The sequence below is a fragment of the Bombus impatiens genome, unplaced genomic scaffold (genome assembly GCF_000188095.3).
Source record: "Bombus impatiens unplaced genomic scaffold, BIMP_2.2 scf_0318, whole genome shotgun sequence".
Lineage (NCBI taxonomy): Eukaryota > Metazoa > Arthropoda > Insecta > Hymenoptera > Apidae > Bombus > Bombus impatiens.
The window spans coordinates 2373527-2396958 of record NT_176737.1 but is presented as its reverse complement, the minus strand read 5'-3'; the positions used below and the strand labels follow the sequence as shown (position 1 = coordinate 2396958).

The following is a 23432-nucleotide window of genomic DNA, read 5'->3' as shown; positions in this document are numbered from 1 at the left end:
ATTGTAGAACACAAGAAGCTTCACATTCTTATAAATAATGCAGGAGTAATGAGATGTCCTAAGATGTATACCCAAGAAAGAATTGAATTGCAATTTGGTATGAATCATATAGGACACTTTTTACTAACAAATTTATTGCTAGACACTTTAAAAGATTCTGCACCATCAAGGATTCTAAATGTTTCAAGTAGTGCACACAAGCGTGGCAAAATTAAATTCGACGATTTGAATAATGAGAAAACCTATGAGCCTGGCGAAGCATATGCACAGAGCAAGTTAGCTAATATTCTATTTACAAAGGAATTGGCAAATAAATTGAAAGGTTTTGTCATTTTAACAGAAAATAAAATTTATTTTTGAATAAATAATGCAATCGATAAAGCATTATTTTTTATGTCATATAGGAACTGGTGTTACAGTGAATGCCGTCCATCCTGGTATAGTACGAACAGAAATAACGCGATATATGGGAATTTATCAAAACTTTTTAGGTAGATTGGCTGTAGATACACTTACATGGTTATTTATGAAAACACCTATAAAGGGAGCGCAATCTGTTTTATTTGCTGCATTAGATCCTTCTTTGGATGATGTAACTGGAGAATATTTCATGTAAGTTTCAGTAAAATTTTAGCAAATTTGAATATAACAGACCCAATATATAATGCTATGTTAAAATATATTGTTACATATTCTTGTTATAGTAATAATAAAGTAGCAGAAGTTTCGAATGAAGCAAAAAATGATAGAGTTGTAAAATGGCTGTGGGCAGTCAGTGAAAAATGGACTAAATTGGATTCTGTATAAACTAGTGTAAATACAAGAAATTTTGTTAAAATTAATACTGGTGTGATCGTTTTCCTTCATTCTCTAAATGATGTCAAAAAAGTTATGACAATTACTTAATAGAAGTATTATTTACGCCACACAATTAATAAACGAAATCTCGATAGGATATTTTTTGTATTAATCCTGCTGTGGCCCTTGAATTTATATACTTTTATCTCATTCTGATGTCGACAAACAAGAATACTTTTATGTATGAAATTAATACGAAAAATCGTATATCAATAGAAATTGTTTTATATTTTTCTTAATCTTGAAACATCTCTTAGTGACAGAAAAACACACGGTTGGATCGAAAGCGACCGTTACTTTATCGATAGAGTAATAGCTTCATCCATTGCCTCATCTATACGTTATCGTCATTCATTAAATCAGACCAAATCAATCATTCATTTCTAAAGGTAGTTCAAAGCTTAGTGTGGTTTGTATTCTATCTTATGATCTTATCATTGACTAAGAATAGGGTAGCTGTAACTTCTCTGTGGTTTTATTCTATCGTGATACGATAATGTTGGGAATGACACTGATATGGTAATAAGACTTCAGTGCCCTCTAGGCGTAAAACAGAAAACTACATTAGGTGATAGGTCTATTCCGTACCTTGTCTGTACTACATTCCATGCCCAAAATGTTCAAGTCGTTACACGATGGATGTATAACATCGAGGTTGCTTCGCAGTCTCTCCTCGTTCCTCGTTGATTTCCTTATTTTTGTTTACTTTTTAGTTGATTTAAAAATGTTATAGGTTTTTGTTTATAACTTAGAAGTGGTGGAGTGTCGGTATAGAGGTGACTTTTGCATCGAAAATGAAGAACGTAAGAGTCAAAGCGAGGTAATTGTTGCCTTACGTTCTGATGAACTTCAGTTAATTATACTTGTTGCTTCTGCTACTCGAAACAATATTGCACTTTTTATCTTTCCCTCTTTGGAATATCGTGCTGTATTTCCCATTGACTAAAAGATCCTTATTGACCGAGCGATTAAAACATTTCATCAATGTTATTTTCTAATTTCGAGAGTATTATTACATTTAAGTAATATTACATTTAACCTAGAAAAGTATTGATTTTTCTTCTCCACTTACTGTTCACAATAGGTGCCACGAATTTATTCATTCACGTGGGCTCAAACGTGAACCGTTTTATTTTTTTACAATGTTATATAGTTGTTCATATAATTTCATTCTAATAATATCTAGCTTTTTAAAACTTTTGAGATAAAATTGCGAGATTTAGTTTCTTTATCATTAGTGTAATATTTATTTTCAGACAATGTTTGGAGAGATTTGGAGATCAAGGAGGATATTTTGACGTTGTGGTTAGACCAATGTTACAACAGGGACACGAAGGAGAATTATGCGGATGGTTAAAAGAAATGAGTTTAATTAGGACTGTTTCTACCTGTCCACATCCTGATTGTAAAGGCAGGAGTTTAGCTTGGAATCAAGCAAGAATTGTAGATAAATATAGTTGGTCGTGTCCCAATTGTACAAGGAAACAGTCTATTAGAGAAAATTCTTTTTTTGTTGGAGTCAAATGTGACCTGAAAATGTGCCTTCAACTGATATTAGGATGGTGTCAAATGATACCTAGTGAACTTACTGCCAATTATCTAGGTAGGTCTTATTGAAACTGTATGCAGAGCACAAAGTTTTATATATAGTTTATTTTCAGAAATAAAGAAACACGTAGTTAAGAAAGTATATGAAAGATGTGATGAGGTTTCTGAAAATTATGTAGCAAGTCATCCAGAGGATTGGGTTCTAGGAGGTCAAAGTGCAATATTAGTTGTGGATGAATTTCCTAATGGTTACATGACTGAGAGTCCTTCTGATATAACTATTGCTAAGAAACGCAACAATAATTCTCATACCATATTGTGCATAGCAGAAATAAATACAATACCAACTAGAATGTGGCTTCACATGATTGAAGCATTTCCAGAGGTACTGCTCTTATCTGAATTTCTAAGAGATTGACATTGTATAATTGAATTCCTTTTTTCTTTGTAATATTATATTTCATTCTAGCCAGTAAAAGTAGACAAATCACAAGGTGATGTTGACAAATGCAAAATGGTTAATGAAGCTTTAAAAGAAATTGCTAAGCACAGTGCTCCTGGCAGCTATATTGTAGCGAATAATCGAGCTCGTTGTTGCAATTTTGAATCATTGCAAGAATTAGAACAGTATAAGGTAATTAGTGTAGAACAACTCCAAAAGTTTGACCCACCAGGGAAAAATAAACTTTTTAATAATTTAGGTATGTATATGTTATTTTTCTTTTTTTTTTTTGTATTATTAAGTATTTCATTAGTAACATATTGAATGAAATGTTAAGAAACGATTTGGCAATGTGGCATCGAGATTTGTGAAGAAATTCAAGAAACAACACATACTCTAGGACAGCGTATAATAGCGAAGCATTTATGGAGGCAAAGATTTGGTACGTCTCCTTCTACCGCATTTCAATATATGCTTAATCATATTGCAGAATATTATCGTTTTGTGTAAACTGACTCGTTACAGTATTCCCGTTAACTTTTAGCGTATTTTTCTATAAAAAACAATGTCATATGCTAGTGAATAATTTCCTTTTTAACGGTATGATTTCGTAAAATAACACTCCAAAACGGCTTAGAACATCGTAATCAATCGAATCAACGCCTTGCATCCTTCTAAATGCGCAAATTGCACAAATGGCCTTGCTAGAATTAAAAAAGACTATACATATATATTATAACAAATACCTTCGTAGAAGAGGATTTCACGACCTAACGTTTCACCGAAACACGCACTTTGTGTCTTCCAAATATCAAAACATTAATAATTTTTAAGCTTGAATATAAATGATAATCGTTGATTAGTTAGAGTTAAAACATTATAAGAGATAATCTTGAATCTGTTAATGCACACTTGAAACATACATTTCCCTCTGTATCTTCAACTTTTCTATGAATTTAGATCAACGAAGTAATTATTGAAAGACTGATGGTGATATTGATATTACTATAATATCAAAACTACTAATAAATGAAAACAAAATTAAAACAATTCGTTGAAATTTTCAATTATTATAGTGGTTTCAAATACTCAAAACAATTTGATAAGATTGATTGAGAGTGATTTTTTTGTTTATTTGATCATCAATATATGTATACACCAATATGTAAATTTTAACACGATTAAAACACTGGTAATGTTACCCCCACTCAAACCACTTCATAAAAAATGTAATTAACTTGTAAATGAAATATTTCATATACAGGTGCAATTAGTACCATATTTAAGTTAGAAATAGAGTTACAAATCCGCGAACAATTGTCGATTTATATTATGCTATATAACAGTTGTAACACTTAATGAAAAACTAGAGTTTTATCCAAAGTTTTACACCAGTATTATTCTGATTAATATAATCATCTTTATCTTAATGTAAGTTAAGAGTACGTTTATATTTTGTTCGAATTATGATCGATTTTCATAACTTTAGCAGATATCATTGATTCAGCGACACAGAGTTTAGCAATTATGTATCAATTTGTGATAAAATCGACTTTGTGATATGGAATTGTTAGTTTTATTCGTTTTTCAAATTATATCATTAAAAAAAAAAAAAAATAGATTTTTGACAAGTTTTTCACGAACAATGTGATACTGATGTTACTTCGTGCGAAGGAAAATGATATATTAGAAGTTGAGAAGATAAGAATATTATTTTATAAGTTGATAGAATTTAACGCACTATGTACTTGTATGTATGATTAAGATCTTTATTCCTACGTGGTTCATAGTACCATTTTACCATCCTACATGGCGATATTAGAAAACAAAATTTTTTCGTTAAAAGCCTTAAAAAAAAATCAATATTTTTATAACGATTAATCATCTAGCAATATTGTTATAGTTGTAGGTGTTTTGTACCAAATTGTAATACACTGTGTAAATTCAAAACTACATTTAAGTACCAAATAAAGCAATATTATTTCATATATCATGTCTATACTATGTTTAGGGCAAAAGAAAGTTCTGCGAATATTTTTATGTATATCTTTATTTATAACAAACAAAGATAAAAAGTAAAGTAGGTAACTAAAATATGTTTCAATAATCGTGTACACAAAATATATTTAATTAGATAAAAAATGTGTAAGAAGTAGCGCACTGCTCCGCATTATTTATTATTTACGAGATTCTATGAGATTGCTCTATAATTGTTCAATATATTTTTTTATTTATTTACGTCTGTTAATATAGAGTTAATAATTACAGATACAGCGCTTGTAATGGTATAGTTATAAAAATTCTTTGCTCATAATATCTCTGTAATCTTTTTGATCTTGTACCATTCTCCGAAATACTCGATATTTTTGAAGATGATACCTTAAAAAGAAGGAAGAATGATATGTATTATAACTTTAAAAGATTGAAGTAACTCTTTAATCTGATTTGCTTACTTGTAGCATTCGTTTTTAGGTTTAACAATGTTTGCAGATCCTCCCATTGTTTGTGTAGCATCATATACTGTATTGAAACTCCCAGCTGCATAAGATCCAAGAATCGCAGCTCCTATCAGTACTGATTCCTTTTCTATAGGACACAGTACAGGTAAACCTAATACATCCGCCTGTATTTGGATAAATAGTGGATTTTGGCTTAAACCACCGCAAACTAATAAAGTCTCTATTTTGTGGCCGGCAGCTTCTAACGTTTCCAAAATATACTTTGTACCATACTGTTAAAAAATATTGAATATTTAATTTTCTACATAAAAAAAAAGTATAGGCAGATGAAGTAACATACATATATACGTACCGTTAAAGCTTGTATCGTTGCCAAGTATAATAGTGCCAAGTTTTCATGATCAACGGATAGATTGAGTCCTGAAATCTGTGTGATATTCATTTAAAACATTTATCTCGAAAATTATACAGGTATTGCATTGGTAATAGGATATTTAATGTCATTACCATCCCTTTCAGAGCCGGATCAGCTAAAGGGGATCGATTTCCGTGAAAGTCAGGCCATATATGAATATCTTTTGTTAAGTATGAAACATTTTCCAAATTCTTTTGATCAGCTATCGTTTGCAATAATTCAGACAAATATTCCTGTATGTGTCTAAAAAATTACATAACAAACAATAACAGAGTTTACGAATATATCGAATTTATTTTAACTTACTTATTGCCACCTAAGCTTTTCAAAATCCCTGGCGTTGCGGGATGGGTATCAATTATATGGTCGAGCAATTTTCCAGTTGCACTTTGCCCTCCTTCACTCAACCACATTCCTGGAACCATGGCACTGAAATATGGCCCCCAGACGCCACTAACAAAAAGTTTCTTCTCATTAACTATCATATGGCAAGTTGATGTGCCACAAATTAATGCTGCAAATCAAAGGGATTAACTAAAAAAATTGGAACGTACAAGCAACGAATAAAAGTAATATATAGTGGGAAAATTTAGGCATACCTAATCTACTTTGTAATTTAGGGGATACACCGGGTACATGACAGCCTATCATACCGAGCCCTCCAGCATGTGCATCAATAAGAGATGTTCCCACAGCTGTTCGTTTTAGGAGTCCCAATTCAGAAGCAGCTTTTGCCGACAATCCTTGGTCAACCCGATGGCCCGGAGTCCTCACATCATTACCTTCGTATTAATATTTCTCTTTGTTAAAATAAAGTAATACTTTCATATTATCTGTCTGAACATAAAAGAGATTTGTTAACTTGTTAACTAAAAAACTATATGATTCAAACGAAATAATTTTCGTTCAACATAATCGATTTGAGTTTACCTATATAGAGATAATTTCAATTATTATGTAGAACCATTAATGATACCTATTTTCCTCCAATTATCTTTCTTAAGATCTTTTAAGTGAATTTGTTCAAAGAATTCTTCAACCCATTTATTGTTACCATCAGGACCAGCGCTGTAGTTCCACTTGCATACTAAAGAGCATAGAGATCTAAAATCGGATTAGAAAGTTGTAAATAGAATATTCGTGTGTTTGTACTAGCATACAATAATATTGGTACCTTGATTCAGAACCTGTAGCCTTCCAGGTTAAGAAATCAGGCAGATCAAATAGCAGTGCTGCGCGGTTCCAAGATGAAGGTAGATTATTTTTGAGCCATAACATTTTGGGTGTTTGCATCTCTAACGATACTTTCCCACCTACATACTGAAGCATCTCGTGATTTTGTTCATTTATAAAATCAGCTTCTTTCTGTGCTCTATGGTCCATCCATAATATAACATTCTGTTTATCTTCACCTGTAATAAAGATTCCATTAGCAAACAAACATTTCATGCAGTTGAAAGGAGAATTGCAATTCATTTGCGAATTTACCTGTTGGACTAACTGTGACTGGTGATCCTGTTTTGTCAATTGCTACCAATGAACAAGTAGCAGCAAAGCCAATACCCCGTACATATTCTGCAGAGATATCAGCTACAACTGACTACAAAAAATAATAAATAAATGATGTATAGGTATTTGAATTTATTATAAACAATATAGATTAGTTCTGCTGAAGTTAGTACCTTTACTACATGGCAGACTGCACTCCAAATATTATCAGATGACTGTTCATAAAAATTAGGAGCAGGGTGGAAAATTTCAAGTGGGCATGTTGTCATTTTCAGTATCTTTCCTGTAGAAGACACTAGAGCAGCTCGAGCACTTCCTGTTCCTACATCAACACCCACATAATAATCCATGTCTATATTCCTTGGAACCAGCACGTAAATTTTGTACCTTTCACTAAGAGAATCCAACTGAATGCTTTACTTCAGCTAGAATCATTATAAGTTGCAAATAAGAGTACATAACCATTATCAGTGAAGCTTTAGCGTAATCACAGGCTTATTTTTTGATCTTACATGACCCTGAGATAACTCCTGCAATAATAAGAAATAGTGAAGCAGTAGCAATATAAGTAATAACTTATTATTATATGCTTCTCTCTTCTAGTTTATTCTAGATTAAATACGAAGAACGAAAGGCGATTTATCAAAGAAGTTATTTTTCATTAAATAAGCAATATAGAATTAAATTGCAAAAATATAAGGCAAAATGTATATACTGTATCAAAAAGTTAGATCTAAAAAAATAATGTTGTAAACGGAGTACAATAATATTACGTAAATACGATGACATAGTACGCATAAACTCGTATAAGGAAACGTGTGTGCATAAAAAATTCTACGTGTATTATCTTGTTTAATTGCACTATCTCGTACCATAGTCTATTTTTTTCAAACATTTCATGCAGAGTTCCATTAAAGTCTCCGATAATTAATTAGAGGAGAAAATGTTATTCATTGAAAAGACAACAATGAATTCGAAATAAGGAATGAAAGATTACATTATTAGAAAAAATGATTAGAAATATGGCACACATTGAACGCACGTGTGCAACTGTGTTTGACAGTGACCTAGCATTACCTTACTATTGAGTAATCAACTGCAGCGCACGTGGTAATATTTCGGATGTTATAATTTTGTGAAGACGTGCAATTTATCAGTATTTTGTTGTTAAATGGCGTAAATTTACTAATTGTTCATATTCCTACTACGGAATCTCTTGCTAAGTGTTGTTTTCTGGAGCAATTGATACTTTAGCGTATTGCATATAACCTAAAACCATGGTTCGCTTTAAAAACAGGTAATAAAATATTCTACATTTGTTTATTTATTTTGATAATTCAGCAATAGAATTTCTATGTTTTTTTTATTATAAACTATTATTATGTCTATTTATTCATTATATATTTTTATTACATACTTTATTACAATCTATGTTTTCACGAATGTGCAATTTGTGTAATTAATTCTACATATATTCGTAGACACATAATATTTGAAATAACTGTTGGTGATAAATCTAACAAGCCTCTACAATTAAAAACTACGATTTTGCATAATGCTATTCAACAAAAAGTACAACAGTTGTACGGTGATTTTGGAGTTGCAGCGATAAAAGCTGGTTTTAGTGGTAATATAAAATCTTTGTACTTAAACTGATAGAAGTTGAAAGCAGATCGAATTTGGAATAGATGTACGATAAACGATTTTATAAAATTTTCTTTCTAGCAAAGTATTGCAATATACATACAAAAATTGCATTAGTGAAAACTAGACATGGCCCGCACAAATTTTTACTGAAGGCTATCCCAATCATAAATGACATAGCAGGACGTTTAGTATCAGTAAAAATACTTTACGTGGGTGCAACATTGAAACATTGTTTCCTCTTTATCAAAGTAAGTAAAATTGTTAAATCATACAGAATCAGAATTACAAAATACGTGCTCCAAAATTGAGTAGACGAATTGAAACTTGTTTTTTAGAGATATCAACAACAAAAGCTGGAAAAAGTATGGAATACTCTTAAAACCGAAACAGAACGGAAAAATATGGAGAACGCTTTAATGACGCTAACTCCAGCCATGAAAGACTGTACATGAAATAAACTTTCGCAAAATAAAAGTATTTATATTTATAAATAGGTGTACAAATTGAACATGGAATAATCTCTTGAATATTTTTAATTCTCGTGTATACATAAGTCTACTAGCGCGGTTAAATAGTATAATTAGTTTCCTATTATAATCGATTTCAAACGCGTATGTTAATTCGTGTTTTGCATTTCCATCTGTTCCGCCGTTCCGCCGTTCCGCGATAAGGCGCGCGAATATTTTAAAGTTTCAACCACCTATTCGCCGCTCGTTCCACCGTTCCGCCGTGTCCTAACCGTGAGGTTACCAGTCGATGAAGGGTGCGCGAAGGGGTCGTTGCTGATCGTCGCTAGTTGTCGCTGGCTGTTGCTGGAGTGTCGATCGCTTTCCTGTTCCACGGGTAAAGTGACGGTGGCTCGTATGAATATAGCTGGCAGTCGATCCGCGGAGGTGCTCTCAAAGTGGTGCGTTGGTCGCGTATAGTAGAACTAGTAGGCCAGTATGAACCAGCAGAAGCTGTAAATCGTTTCGCTAAGTTACTTCGCGAATCGCACATACAATAATTTTCAACGAACGAAAGAAACAAAAGAAACGTACACACGCTGCATTTTCTCTTATTACGATTCTGTTGTACAATTGTTCGGTTTGTTTAGAGTTGAACGTTCGTCGACAGTGCAATTCGCGAAACGAGAGATCAAACCGGCACGGCTCGACGTTAACCGGCCTCGTCAATTCGTAAATAAATCGAAATAAATGTGCTACGTATCGAGATCGAAGAAACGTCAACAGGGACAACGGCACCTCCTCTCATCTTTGGACGAGGATCAAACATTTCCGTGGTCGAGGTAAGGAAAGAGGCAGTGCCCTTCTTGTATAGGTTATCGATTTCGTTACCGCGCTGTTCAAGGGGATGCACTCGGAATATATTTGATACGAATCCGTCCGGTTCTCGTACTCTTCTCTTTTGTTTGCATTTTAACTGGCTATCGGATCTTGTTGGAGGAATTCACCACTTGGTTGAATGGAACGATCGATTCGTAAAATCAGTGGCGTCGTCGCACCCTTTAAGGATAGACTTTATTTGTTCGCGAATAGAATAAGCAATAAGATATATGGAATATATAAACAACGGTCAAAGGAATTATTTTGATTTAAGTAGGATTGAGCGATGTCCGTGATAACGATCTAAACACGCATAAACTTTTTTTTCGAAACGAACGACTATCAGAAAAGAATAAATATTCTTGAGTATCTATATGAAAACCTTTTGCGAATAATTAATATTACAATCGTAAAAAAGTAATCTCTAATCTTAACATTAGACCTGATATTAAAATCGACGACTAACGCGTACAGAATTTCTATCAAAAGAAACAAAATGGCAGGTATTTGAAAATTCAGCTTCTATACATATACAGTAGACAAAAAATCATTATACTCAAATAAGTTTTCTATGAAAAATTGCAAATTGGTTATTTTGAAAAGATTGCAAAAAAGAAAAATTAGCGAGGTGGACAAAGCTAGAAATTTGAAATGGAAGTTTGGCGACGAAACAGAAATAGCAAACATCTAACTAATTGCTTGATTCCCCGAGTATTTTATTTGAAAATCGTTTACGAGCGTTGCGCAGTCCTCTCGGAAGCTGTACGAGCAGATGTCATTCCCGCTCTTAAGCATACGTAGTTGGCTGGGATCTAGACCTTTTTTTTCCATTTCGTGCGTGTTCCCCGGATTACAATACGCTCTGTCAGAAATAATATCGCGGTTATGCTGTCGACCAGGAGTCTGATCTTTTTTATCGCCAATGTAATAACGTAGCGAATCTGTTTTATGGCAAAACCATGATTTCGCAGATTTTCACTTTTTGAGTAAAGTATACCGAATGTCTTTTTCTCTTTTATTCTTGACTATATACGCGACATACCAAACGTTGTAGTATCACGACCATTATTACATTCTAAGCCTAATTCATCAACTTCCGAATTATCTGATTATTTTATATTCAATTGCAAATATCTATAATAAATCGAATTGCATATTCGTGATATTGAGATAAGACGAACAATGTACAGCTGTCTACGAAAGTCTTCGTACATGTTATAAAAAATGGAATTTTTTATTACAATAAAATGTTAAAGAATTCTATCGACAAAATTTCTGCATTCTATGCCGTGACGACTTAGAACAGTTTTATTATTGCTTCGTTTCGATCGATTATTGTATCAAATTTTATTTTAATAAAAATGGTAATTCTATAAGTACTAACACTCTTGCGGTCCTTATATCCTATATAACTATGCAACAATCGAGGATCTTTTTACGTTTCGCCTATTGTCAGAGAAAGGTCCTTCACCCGTTTAGTTCTGATGTTTGAAGAAGTTATCGATTTGTCAGTTAACCCGTGTCTACTACACGCCCACGTTTCACCGACTACGGTAATGCCTTCCGTCTTGTCGATTTATCCGCTTTTAACCCGTTGTAGTTGAGTAGCGGTAGACGAGCGACAGGGTCATCTGGCTCGAATACAATTTTTAGCACAATTTTCTTTTTTTTTACTTCCCAACTTTGGATACGTGTTTTCATACGTAAAAATAGCCATTCTGTAGGATTAGATTCATTAATTAATGTATTTAATATTTTATTTTATTTACTAGTTCTACTCGCTCTATTAACGAGAAACAGATTGTAAATATCCGATAACAATAAAAAAATATTTTGTTTTAGACTAAGCACGATTCGATATTCTAATTGTTGGCAAGATTACGTTCTTAAGTACGATATTTTTCATATAATTTCTAATATCTAGATTATTCCGTAGCTAGGAACGTGCATAATAGATAATTACGGTAGAATGATCTATTTCATAAAAGATTGAAACGCACGTGACCCGCGGGCACGAATAATTTTATGATCTCTATGGAGGTTATTCGTTAGGCTAAGTTTACATAGTAGGATGTGCTGCTCTGTGAAAAGGGTAGATAAGCTGGTGTAATCGTCAGCGATAACGTCCTCTGGAACGGCTTAATATAACGGCTGGTGCTTTTCGTTGGAACGAACACGGAAACGAAACATTAAAACCGGATGTACAATGTTTTTTCGTGTCTTTCGATGCCATTAGGCAATTGCAAAGCATAGAGAAAAATGAAAACGTTTTCCTACATTTCTGAAAATTTTACTTATCGATTTGACAATACCGAATATTTGACAATTTAAAATTCCCGCCAATTCGTTTGAAATAAGAATGCGGTTAGACGGTCGTGAACGTAGAATATTTAATACGGTCGATGTTTTTTCGCCATTTATTACATAAACTCTGGGGTCTGTTGCAACGTATCGCAAGTAGGGCATAAGGATGACCATTACGTAATCCTCATGAAAGCGAAGTTATTTGCAGATTATATCGTTTATTTTGACGCCGATTTGAGGTCGTCGAATACAACGAAACATACTTTGCCTTCAGTCAACCATTCTTTACCTTTAATTATTCTACTTTTTAGAGTGATCGTTTACGCCTTAGGCGAACGTTGAAAACAACGTATACAAGGTGCTTCAGAAATTCGGAACATAGTCGCGTAATTGAAATATCAATATTTTCTCTCGTAAAGGAATTATATTATCGGGATAGTCTCGAGTATGTGTCAATAATTTTGTTAATGGTAATTATTTGTTTCTTTAACGCTTGTAACTTGACGTTTGTCTTAAAAAAATTAGTTTCACGCGTGCGAAAGAATGGCTTTCATGATAATTTATTTGAAGAGCGTATATCATTCACAGTGGTGAGCAAGTGGAACAGAAATAAGACGAAATAGGAAAAAATACGTAAGGTAAAAAGTACGTAAGGAAATTACTTTCCACTTTCAACGACGCGAGGCTCCATTGCTTTCGACGGCGGACCAATTCTATTACGTAAATCAATTAAATCGCCCCCTCTTACAAGTCCTTGTACAGTTTTATCTCTTTTTTTTCCCGCTTTTTTCTATTATTTCGGCGATTCTTTAAAGAACACGACACACTTTCTATAGCATCGTTACAGCATTACGGAAAGATCCTCCTTTTCGTATCGGTATTATCTAAATAATTTTCTATACACGTTGTGTTTGATATCTCCCACATTTTTCTACTTTTAAATAGCGCAATTTTCCAATATTTTTTCTTTAACATATCCTTCATCGTCGTTTCCAGTATTTAGAATACACTTTTTATTCGCAATACGATCTCGTAATCTTCTCTCAGATTGACATTTCCAAAATTCTCTATACTCGAAACGGTCCAACGCATTTTATTTCCAGCGCGATATACGATAATTTATTTAATTTTTGCATCTTTCACTCTGGGCGCGTTTCTCTTTTACGATTAAACTAATTCCTTTGTACGTATCGAGAGAATAAACGGTCGGGTCGTCAGAAAAAGAGCGCGAAAATCAAATTGAATCACGGCACGCTGAGGAAACTTAGGAACGACTCGAAGGCTCGCGGAGCCGGAGTAAAAGGAGCTCGCGGTAAAAGTGGAACTTTCTTTCCTTCTTTCCTTCTTTCTTTGCCTCGGCCGGCCACGCCGCTTATAAACGATACTTGTTTAATGTTTACGCCAGACGGGAATATTTACGATACGACGCGACAGTGCGCGCCTGCTAAAGAAACGGGCTCTTCCCTTCTTTTAGTCACTGCGCGAGCGTTTCCTCGACAGACAGATAAACCCTTTTACGCACGATGAATCTTTTAATCCGCACGCGACGCGATGTCTTGATACTAATTGCTGATCGGAATACGTAATCAGTTTTTCACGTGTGATTTATGTTAACGTTATACCCTCGTGACTTCGCGTTTCGTGGAAGCAATTGTACGATTTCAATTTCGTAATGGTTCGCGACTTGTTCTCCGATCGTGCGAGAATCAGTTATTACGCGATTTATTCCAAGTTGCTTTAGTTGAATCGTTCGAACAGCGATCGACAGTTCTATTGGATTTTTGATAAGTCGAGAGGCAATTTAGTATAGAATTTGAAGATATTCGAAGATATTCGTAGATTAATCGTCACTGAAATGCTTTTTAAATTCTCGCAAATATTCGCAAATATTTCCAACGTTTGCAATCTGAACGATTCCTAGGTCTGCCGTGTTCCGTGTCGCCGTGCGTTTCTCTACCCCATGTGTCAGGGAGGTCGCAAACTTTCAATCCGAACGTTCAGAATGAATCGCGACCAGCGAGTTTGGCAAACGGTCTATGGTATAAATAATCGTGCTACACGATGAAACTCCTCTTATAATCCAAATATAACGCGTTAGCCATATCGTACGCCATTGTCTCGAATCCCATCTTCTACTACGAAGAAGAATAACGAAAAACCATTACTTCTTTCAAATTTTGCGTAAGTTTCGAATTTAAGAAGAGAGAGATGGCGACGAAGAAAATGTAAAAAAGATATCAAGCGTTACGATAGTTTTCTAATAAATTAAATAATAAAAAAATATCTAGTCGAGTGAGAGAACTATTTGAAAAATAAATGGATTCGATAAATTACCGTGAAATTGGACCTAGAAAATATCGCGAATTCGACGATTAAGGCTTAGGTTTTAAAGACAAGAAGGTTGAGCCGTAACTCAACTTTATGTTTCTTTTCTATCGAACTTTATTAAATAACACAAGTTTATAAGCACAGTTTACGCGACTGATGCGAGAGATGTTGACCGATGAGAATTTCGAGGTGTTCTCGTATTATTACGGAGAAAAGCTCGGCGTGGATGTGCCCTTTGAATTAACAACGTGGATTCGTTGTTCACACTTTTCGTTAGGAAATTTTTTCGCGATGCCAATCGTTTATAACTTAAATACGTTAATAAATAAAGATAGGAGCAGGAAGCCTTCTACCAACGTGGCTCGTAGGTGACATTGTTCATGGGGAAAGCCAGCTTTCCCTTCAGGTAAAAACGCGCTTTTCGACCGTAATTTGTATGAACGTATAATAAACCTAGGGACTGTTCCAAGGACCATCCATAAAACAATAACACTTACAGAGCTAGGGAACTAAAAGTTTAAGTTTATGGTGGGTCTTTGAAGTTATTGAGGGTACCTGGTGAGTACCTGCACGCATCTGGCCTCTGATGTGGATTGACGTCACAAAGGAATTGTACACACGATGTTTAGACAGAAATTCATTTTTATCGCGTTTTATTGTTTATGGGAACGCCTACTATAGAAAAGAATCGTTTCAAAGGCTCGAACGCATTTCCAACGAATGTGCTACGTCGCTTGATATAAACCGTGCGACGTCCCCCGTTATTTGGCCGCTAAGGGTCCGCTGACCATTAGTCAGACCCTCGATGAACCTAAGGACCCACCATGAATTTAAACCTTTTAACTTAAGTAGTTTTAGGTGCGCCTATTTATCTTTAACGTGCAAATCCTTAATTCCATAACTGTTTTAGGTTTATGGTATGGTCCTTAGAAAAGTCCTCAGAAATGACCTTTAGAAAATTCTTCAGAAATGGTCCTTAGAAAAGTCCTCAGAAATGGCCCTTAGAAAAATCTTCGTTCTGTAATAAAAATTCTTAATTGCTAAGAGAGACACCTAGAAATAACGGGGCGTTGTTTGAGAGCGAATTCGATCGAGGGTCACCGTGTCAACGCGGTTTTTCACGCGTGCACGCGTTCGAGAGTACAGCCCACGCGTACAATTCAGTACGACGCGACGCGACGCTCTTCCCGTCCCACGTTTTCTCGTCTCTTTCCATAAATTAATTATTTTAATAGGCCGTTCGAGGACCAACGTATCCGTTGCCATTTACAGTCTCGCGCGTGCATACGAGAAACGCGGCTGGATCTGGCACGGTTGCCTCCGTACTCGTTACCACAAACGATATCGATCGATTAAGGACCGATATTACGTCGGACTAGAATCTCTACGAATCGTCCGAAACTGTGTACCAAATCGAGAGATCTTCTACCTCCGGCATACTATTCTGGGAATACCGCTGAAAAAATGTCCTTACCTTGGCCATTCTCTGTTCTTCGGTCGAAGGAAAAGACGAAGCCTATAAATCGCGAACTTCTCCGCTACAGCCAGCCACGATACGAAACGTTCTTCCGCTGGCATATCCAAGGTCGACGATGTTCCTTATTCGAAAAGAACCGCAGGATCCGGTCTATCTAAATCAACGAGGCATATTTAAATGCATCTCGTTTAACTGTAAACAAATTATGTGCAGGATGCTTGCATAAGAATCGCGTGTTCAACAGTGGTACCGGCGTCTACACCGAAGGAAAAACGCTATGCACACCTACGTTACTATATACGTACCGTTCCACGTTATTTCGCGAACGTAGCGATTTCGTACGCTTTCTCCGGCCACGATCAACAACGATGGGAACAAACCGTGGATAATACGAGCGGAAGGTACTTTGCATAATGCACGAATAGAGAGTGGGGGAGTCTTGGTATCTGACAATCAAGATCACTTGCGGGCCCTCGTCTAATAACTATTTCCATCGCGAGAGATATAGACCCATTGTCCACCGCGCAAGCTGAAAACCAGCCGCATTTCACCGCCATTGTTCGAACTACTACGTGGTTTTTAAACATTCTTTTCCCGAGATTTTCCTCGATTTCTCGTCTCCTATGGGCTTTCGTGCAGGGTGTCGTCGGTCTTTCGTATTTTCAGGGTTTCCGTAGCCAGGATTTTAGTGGTCTAACGTTCGAATTTTATACCTGTTACATAGACGCAGTACTTACGTTACATTAGGCTGTTCGGTTCTGCAGAGTGCGATTATCGTTTGGAGTATCGGTTTGTCGTAGGAGAATTAAATATCACGATAGACGTGTATTATTTCTTTAGTCAACGTTCCGAGATAGATGAAACAATATTTTTTAAAAGCGTAGGATCTTTTAGCTTCGAGTCTAGCAAAGTTAACGATAGATAGTAGATCCAAGTAGCTAGCTATTTTTCAACATTCGACTATCAAAAATCTCCTTTCCTCGCTGATACTTTCTAAAATCTCTACAAATCTCTACGAACGCATCTCTTCGATACTCGAGATAAAAATATCGAAGAAACGATCCTCAGCGCACTCGCCAAACAGGCTCGCGATAAAACATTTCACCACTCCTTAGTTCCACGGATCCTTTTATCCGATGGTACACCTTTCAATTACCAGTCCAGGTATTTAATGTAGGCAAAAGCTGTTCTCTGGCGCGAATCGTTTATTTCTATCGGCCACGTGGGCGATGAATTATCATGGCTGGGTCTCTAACTAACAATAAGCTCGAGGCCGAAAGCTGTCGGTAAACGGCCTCTGCAGAATGCAGAGTCGCGTTTCTTCGTTTGACGAACCGGCCAGAAGCTCTCCCCCTTCCGAGAGCACGACTTGGATTAGGCATCCGCTCGTCCGGCTCGTGGATATATTTACCGTCCTGTTCAAATAATTCTACGCGGGCTGACCTGACCGCCGTAGACACCCGCTCTGCATCGTTCCGTGCAATTATTCTTCTTATTTCCTGCTACTCTTGTACTTTGTGTAATTATTCTCGTAATTTATCGATAGCTGCGACCTTCCGTATAATTATTCTCGCGATTTATCAATGGTAGCCGCTTACACGCACGTGCGAGTCTATAATTCGGAAGAAATAGAGCTGAATTCTATAGGATGGATGCGCTTTTATCTCGTGATCGATATAAATTTTATCCACGTATAAAAATACATCGAATGCCGATGAATCGGAATGGAAGGGCGAAAGGAAGAAAAGAGGAAGGAAAGGAGGGCAAAAGCGAGGAGGGAAGAAAAAGGAGAGGAATGTAGGAAGAAAAGGAAAGATTTGACGTGTACGGTTGATCGAAACTGGAAAACTCGGTCGCGCGTGTCTTCGAGTCGGACGTCACGATCAAACGCACGCCTTAACGACAACTTTAAAGGCAATCCGTAAATAGCTCGAGGGAGGTCCGATTTCAGGAAACCATGGCAAAGTTTCGCTCTTTTTCGTCTGCGACGTCCAAAGTTTTGGCACTTTTATCGAAGCTTGATCGAAACAATTTCTCTAATAAAATCTTACGCCACAAGAGTAGTAAGAGTAGAAGACTAGGTGAAAAGTGACTCGAGTACATTTTTTTCGAGAACAAATAACCACACAATGAATCGTGGAACCATATAGTGGTTTAAAGAGTTTAAATAAACCATATAGTCGTACGAGTATATTCTTTCGTTCGCGTAGAAGATATTTTATCAATGTCGGTTTTTAACTGCTTACCTTGAATCTTTATTAATATGGAACGTCTGGAAACACGATGTTTATCGTTTTATATTTATATTTAGCTATTAATATTCTTCGACCGCCTCTCTTCCCCTCTTCTCTTTGGTCTCAGCAGAGAGTGTACTCACGCGCTCCAATTAAGGTTTCTCTTCTTTCTCGAAGACACGAGTGCACTCCAGTTTTACGTTTATCGAAGAGCGTGGTTTATGTCAAGTATTCGATATCACGGTCGATTAAACGACGTCCTGTCTTCTCAAATAATCGAGAAACCAAAGAGACGAGCCATCGTTCTTCGGACGTTTAGAAACTCTGTAATCGAATTCCAAATTTCAGCTCGTGCTCGCTGTAAGCAAACTGTTCCTCGAAAGAGTTAAGCGCATATATTTCGCACGAAAAATGTCCGTGAAAGCGTGCTCCAGTGGATCTCGTATATCCCTGTCTGCCATCTACCGACTGCCTCCAAGCGTTCTGCTTTTAACGCTTCCAGATTTACGCGTCGACCACTGCGTAAATCAGTCTGGAACGAATTCCTCCCGCCTGAATCTTTGCAACAAGACGATCCTTTTTCTCCGTCGATTTCACGAACTCCGTTCGTCGTTTATCGCGTTAAACGATATTTCGCTTCCTGTAAATTCTAAGCTAATATAAAAAAAAAACCCGATAAGAACGAAATGGAATTAAAAAATTTATTGTATCACCTACGTGCCGATTAATCAGGCCCGAGCCTAGTTGTTTGGCAGTTGTTTCGTACTACTGGGAAAAGTTTGATATTACGAAGAACGTAGAAGGTCCATCGAGAAATAAGGATAAGCATGTAGCGAAGACGTTTCTTGCAGCCACCGTGTCTACGGATTTATTATTTCGTTCTATGGTTTGGAATATCGTATTATATCGTAGCACAGATGGGTAACATTGACCCATGGCGTACATGGTGTGTAAATACGATGAAAACGGGCAGGGTTAACGCGAGTAGATTTATCTGGCTCGCACACGTGGCCCTCCACACGCTCGCCCCTCTGTAAACCCCACAAAGATTGCTCGACCGAGGGGGGCACCCCACCATGTGACCGTCATTGAGTCATCGAACGCGTGGAGCAGAAATATTAACGCGAGTCTGCGACCGCTTTCGATTCGCACGATCTGCATTAACTGGCAGACTACGCGACGCGTATAACGCACGTGTGCGGTATGCGTAATCGAAAAATACGTCGCTAGCAAACGTGTGTGAAATTGGGTGTATAAATTCGTGCATGTGTGAGGAAGGTATGCTACGTATATATGTGCGCAGACATAAATGACACAAAGAGTGACGAAGTGGCGTGCTGGTTCACGACGCGATGCGATGAGACACGATGCAGTACGATGTACGTTAATTCCTTGATTTAAGATCTTTCTAGCGGTTAGTCGAGTCGATTACGATATCAATTGCAAAGTAAGTAGCGATTGAAGCAAGTAGTTCTACTTTCCAGTACTCGAAGCGAACCAACGAACTCGTACCAACCAAAAGTTGTAAACCAACCGGATCGTTTTCGTGCTACAAATATTCATTATAGTCGTAGTAACAAACTTTTGTTTTCTCCGATACGAAACCCTGTACCGTTCTTTCTCCTCCTCGATTAAAGCGTAGAGGTTGGTCGATCATCGTCGCAAGTCCTTCGACTCCTAATGCGAAAAGTCGAAAGTAAAGTCAAAGTTGGAACGCTGGAACGAGTGTGAACGTTATATCGCGAGGAAATCGTAGAGTCTACAAAATGCTGCAATGTGCCACACAGTATATGGAGTATATGCTCCAATACGCAAAACAACATTGGTAACCAACGCGCGCACAAGTGGTACGCGACGCGCGAAAAGAAACAGATGGAAAGGTAGAGGTGGAAGAAGAGCGATCCGTCGACTATCGCTGCTGAATTTTATCTGGTCGATCTAATTAACGCGTCACGATCGGAAAGATCGCGTAAGGTCACGCAAGGAACAAAATTCGCGCATCTCATTTTCCACCGCAATCCCGGTGAAGTCAGAGGAAACGCAAGCTGCCTAATAATAGACGTTCAGTGCCGTAGGTCAGGCAGCTAGAAGCAACGTCGACTCGAGTCGAAAGACACGATGACGAACTGCGTTCGAGGTTCCACTTGCTGCTTACGAGAAAGACGTCGGTGGTTGTTGGAAAACTTTCTTGCGCTATACGAGCACCGTCGTGTGTTTAAACCACTCGGTTACGTGACAGATTACCGGTGTACGAAAGATTTAGAAAAGAGTAGTTTCGCGGCGTTGGCAGCTTGAAATCGTATCTGATTTACATTCGTGCGTTTATGCCGCTTTATGCCAGAGGTTTTCCGTGGTAGGTATGTAAATTCTGGTTGAACGTACCGTCGACACGCAGCGCGAACATTATAAAAAGAAGCTGGTTGGTTATTCCTGGCATCGAAGCGTTCACCTTTGACGCGTCGACTTGGCCGGAATTTTGCTCGTTTTCTGTCGGGCCATCTGCGACCTCGCCATAATATTTGCACGATACGCGGCCCAGCCGGTATGCAAAGAATCTCGCAGCGGCGTCGCAGTCGCTTTTAATGCGTTCGCACGACGTGCATCGAGAACGCGCGATAGAATCAGTTCTCGCGCTTGCTTCACGAGTTTCGTACAAACTTTCTTTTCAATCCGCGGTACGAATCGCCTTGTTCGATCGTTTCGTTCACTCGCGAATCTTGTAATATTCCGTGAACTTCGACCCTCTGGTATTAGACGTTGAGTCGAAATGGGAAATTCGAAAGGTCAGACACAAAATTCGATATACTTTGATCGTGATTCTTCTTTGCAAACATTACGAGCATACAAAATACCTAGCTCTGACTTATTACTAGGAGCGAGGATCGCTCTTTCTAATCACGTAACCAATTACTACTATCCACCCATGATCTAACACCGCTGCATACAAATGAAATTACCGTACACCCTTTATCTGAAGCTTTCCCATAAAAGAATTTTAATCCTCTTCTTCTCGCATGTATCGTCGTAACAGGACGATCAAACCGCGCTATTGACAGAAGCCAATTACCTTAAGTTTCGGACAATCGATAGAAGAGAGTAAATCACGTTCAACGATAAAAGAAAATTGATGTTTTTCTTGAAAGGAAGAGGTGAAACTATGGTGATCCTATGGTGGCACCAACTCCAAGCGAACAGCGCTCGTCATATGTTCCGTGTTTCATATCGTTCCAGTAGGAGAACTTGCGGAAGCTACTCGAGACTATCTCGAGTACCCACGAGCTTAATGCAAACTCGCTGTACGCTGCCATCTGGTTTTCGCGACGAAATTTTCTCTTGACTAAGGTCACCGATCCCGTCGTCGAATAATATCAGTCGGTTTCTATTTTGATCTCTTTTTGCTTGCCAGTGATCAATAGGTAGAATTCGCTGGACAAATTCCTTTGGACGTTGCGCGCCACGTGCAACCGCGTTTCGATCGTTCGTTGCACGCTTGATCCGCGTGGTTGCCTTTTTTGGTCACGTCTTGGACGTAGTCCGAACTTTCGTCGGCGGATGATGCAACGGCTCGCATCATCGCGAGGATCGTTGACTCACCGGTCGTTTTGCTTCTCTTCGTCTCTTCGTCTCGGCGTGACGCGACGGAGGATCGATGTCGCTTTCGCGCTCTTGATTCCTAACGCGAGAAAGTGGCCAAATCGGATACACGGTGGTGCAATGGTCGATCGGCGGCCACTAGCTATCTCGATTATTCTCCCGGGAATCAAAGTCGATTGCGATCCTTGTGTGGTAGACGTATACGCGTAGAATAGAAATTGGGACATATAGGAGATGGAAGGATTTGAATATCTTTTGGGGTGGAATCGAGGGGTTGACATTGTACGACGTTTGGTAGACGCCCGTTACGGTACAGGCGTTGGAAGTTTTGTCCGATAAAAATAAACGTTAGACGAAAGTTTGACGGATCTCGCTTGGATTGGTTCGTTAGGTGTGATAGATATTTTTTATTCGTCGATATTGCGTCGTTGACTGCACGGTCCTTTTTTTCTTTCCGACTCGCTCGTTTAAAAAACGAGAAAAAGAATATTTGTTTATTTACCTTTCTAACTGTTTATTTACCTGACAGCGTGTTTATTTATACAGGCTCCGCATATGTTTATTTGTACTTTAACACGACTCTACATTTTGCAGTTGCCAACTAACATTTCCTGTTTCTTTATTTAGATTCCTCGCCGTTGTTATCGTAGGTGTTCGACGTTATATTTTCGACAGGTGTGAAGATAATAATATCGGTACTCGCGATATTCATTCATAAGCGTTCATTCAAGCGTTCATAAGCAAAATTCCACTGCACATATTCGGCTTTCCGCATCAGCCTTTCTCGACATCGACCGTCCGAAAAAAATCGACGAGTCATCGAATATAAGTATCTATTGGCTAGTACCATCTAAACAGACACTAAACGTCAACGGAATGCATAATAAAGTTATTTTAATGGAGTTATATATTTCTTCGTCATAATGTTCGTTGTCAACTAGGTGTTCGATCCAGATAATTACTTACAATCAGATTTTATGGCAATCCGTAAATCACCCTGTGCGCGTCGCTCTCCTATTTCTCCAACTACCATTTCCGATTTACCATTCGATAAGAAATTCCACAAATAGCGAACTTCTAAATTAGCAAGACTTTCTACCGGCGAATTCAGTCAGGAATACTCGCGAGTAGAATTCGACACGGTCAGAATGGTTGGATGCGATCCAAGCAACAACTAGAATCTGAATCAATTCGCTGGGAAAAAGACGGTAAAATCCCTGTAACTGTGCCTGTAGCTTATTTATAAATATATTACCAGCGAAATATCAATATCTCTGGTGATTCAACTCGCG

The 23432-nt window shown here is 37.4% G+C and overlaps 4 protein-coding genes across 6 annotated transcripts in view; 3 read left to right on the top strand and 1 right to left on the bottom strand.

Moving 5' to 3' along the window:
• LOC100746219 (retinol dehydrogenase 13) overlaps nucleotides 1-842 on the top strand; it is a 3450-nt gene extending 2608 nt beyond the window's left edge. The window contains exons 5-7 of the mRNA XM_024367370.2: nucleotides 5-322; nucleotides 405-612; nucleotides 705-842. Coding sequence (XP_024223138.1) covers nucleotides 5-322; nucleotides 405-612; nucleotides 705-807 — 629 coding nt within the window. The 3' untranslated portion in view covers nucleotides 808-842. The remainder of the gene's footprint in view (nucleotides 1-4; nucleotides 323-404; nucleotides 613-704) is intronic.
• LOC100746097 lies at nucleotides 718-4836 on the top strand. Of its 2 annotated transcripts, none has more exons than XM_024367367.2 (5): nucleotides 718-847; nucleotides 2115-2461; nucleotides 2520-2791; nucleotides 2876-3107; nucleotides 3186-4836. In XM_024367367.2, exons 2-5 carry the CDS (start codon nucleotides 2173-2175, stop codon nucleotides 3356-3358), a joined length of 966 nt encoding a protein of 321 aa, XP_024223135.1. In that variant the 5' UTR covers nucleotides 718-847; nucleotides 2115-2172; the 3' UTR covers nucleotides 3359-4836. The 2 variants fall into 2 exon arrangements, with proteins under 2 accessions (XP_024223135.1, XP_003489209.1); XM_003489161.4 differs by lacking the exon at nucleotides 718-847 and adding an exon at nucleotides 1447-1678.
• Nucleotides 4837-4880: 44 nt separating this feature from the next.
• Nucleotides 4881-8300, bottom strand: LOC100745978 (FGGY carbohydrate kinase domain-containing protein). Of its 2 annotated transcripts, none has more exons than XM_012385168.2 (11): nucleotides 8104-8300; nucleotides 7405-7761; nucleotides 7211-7322; nucleotides 6897-7134; nucleotides 6699-6826; nucleotides 6322-6504; nucleotides 6029-6236; nucleotides 5815-5965; nucleotides 5660-5734; nucleotides 5302-5579; nucleotides 4881-5227 (listed from the first exon to the last, which is right to left on the bottom strand). In XM_012385168.2, the coding sequence occupies exons 2-11, from the start codon at nucleotides 7579-7581 to the stop codon at nucleotides 5140-5142; spliced, it is 1638 nt and encodes a 545-aa protein (XP_012240591.1). In that variant the 5' UTR covers nucleotides 7582-7761; nucleotides 8104-8300; the 3' UTR covers nucleotides 4881-5139. The 2 variants fall into 2 exon arrangements, with proteins under 2 accessions (XP_012240591.1, XP_003489208.1); XM_003489160.4 differs by lacking the exon at nucleotides 8104-8300 and adding an exon at nucleotides 8005-8095.
• On the top strand, nucleotides 8275-9405 carry LOC100749407 (ribonuclease P/MRP protein subunit POP5). The gene is made up of 4 exons (XM_003489186.4): nucleotides 8275-8528; nucleotides 8713-8858; nucleotides 8957-9126; nucleotides 9214-9405. The coding sequence occupies exons 1-4, from the start codon at nucleotides 8509-8511 to the stop codon at nucleotides 9328-9330; spliced, it is 453 nt and encodes a 150-aa protein (XP_003489234.1). The 5' UTR covers nucleotides 8275-8508; the 3' UTR covers nucleotides 9331-9405.
• Nucleotides 9406-23432: the final 14027 nt, after the last annotated feature.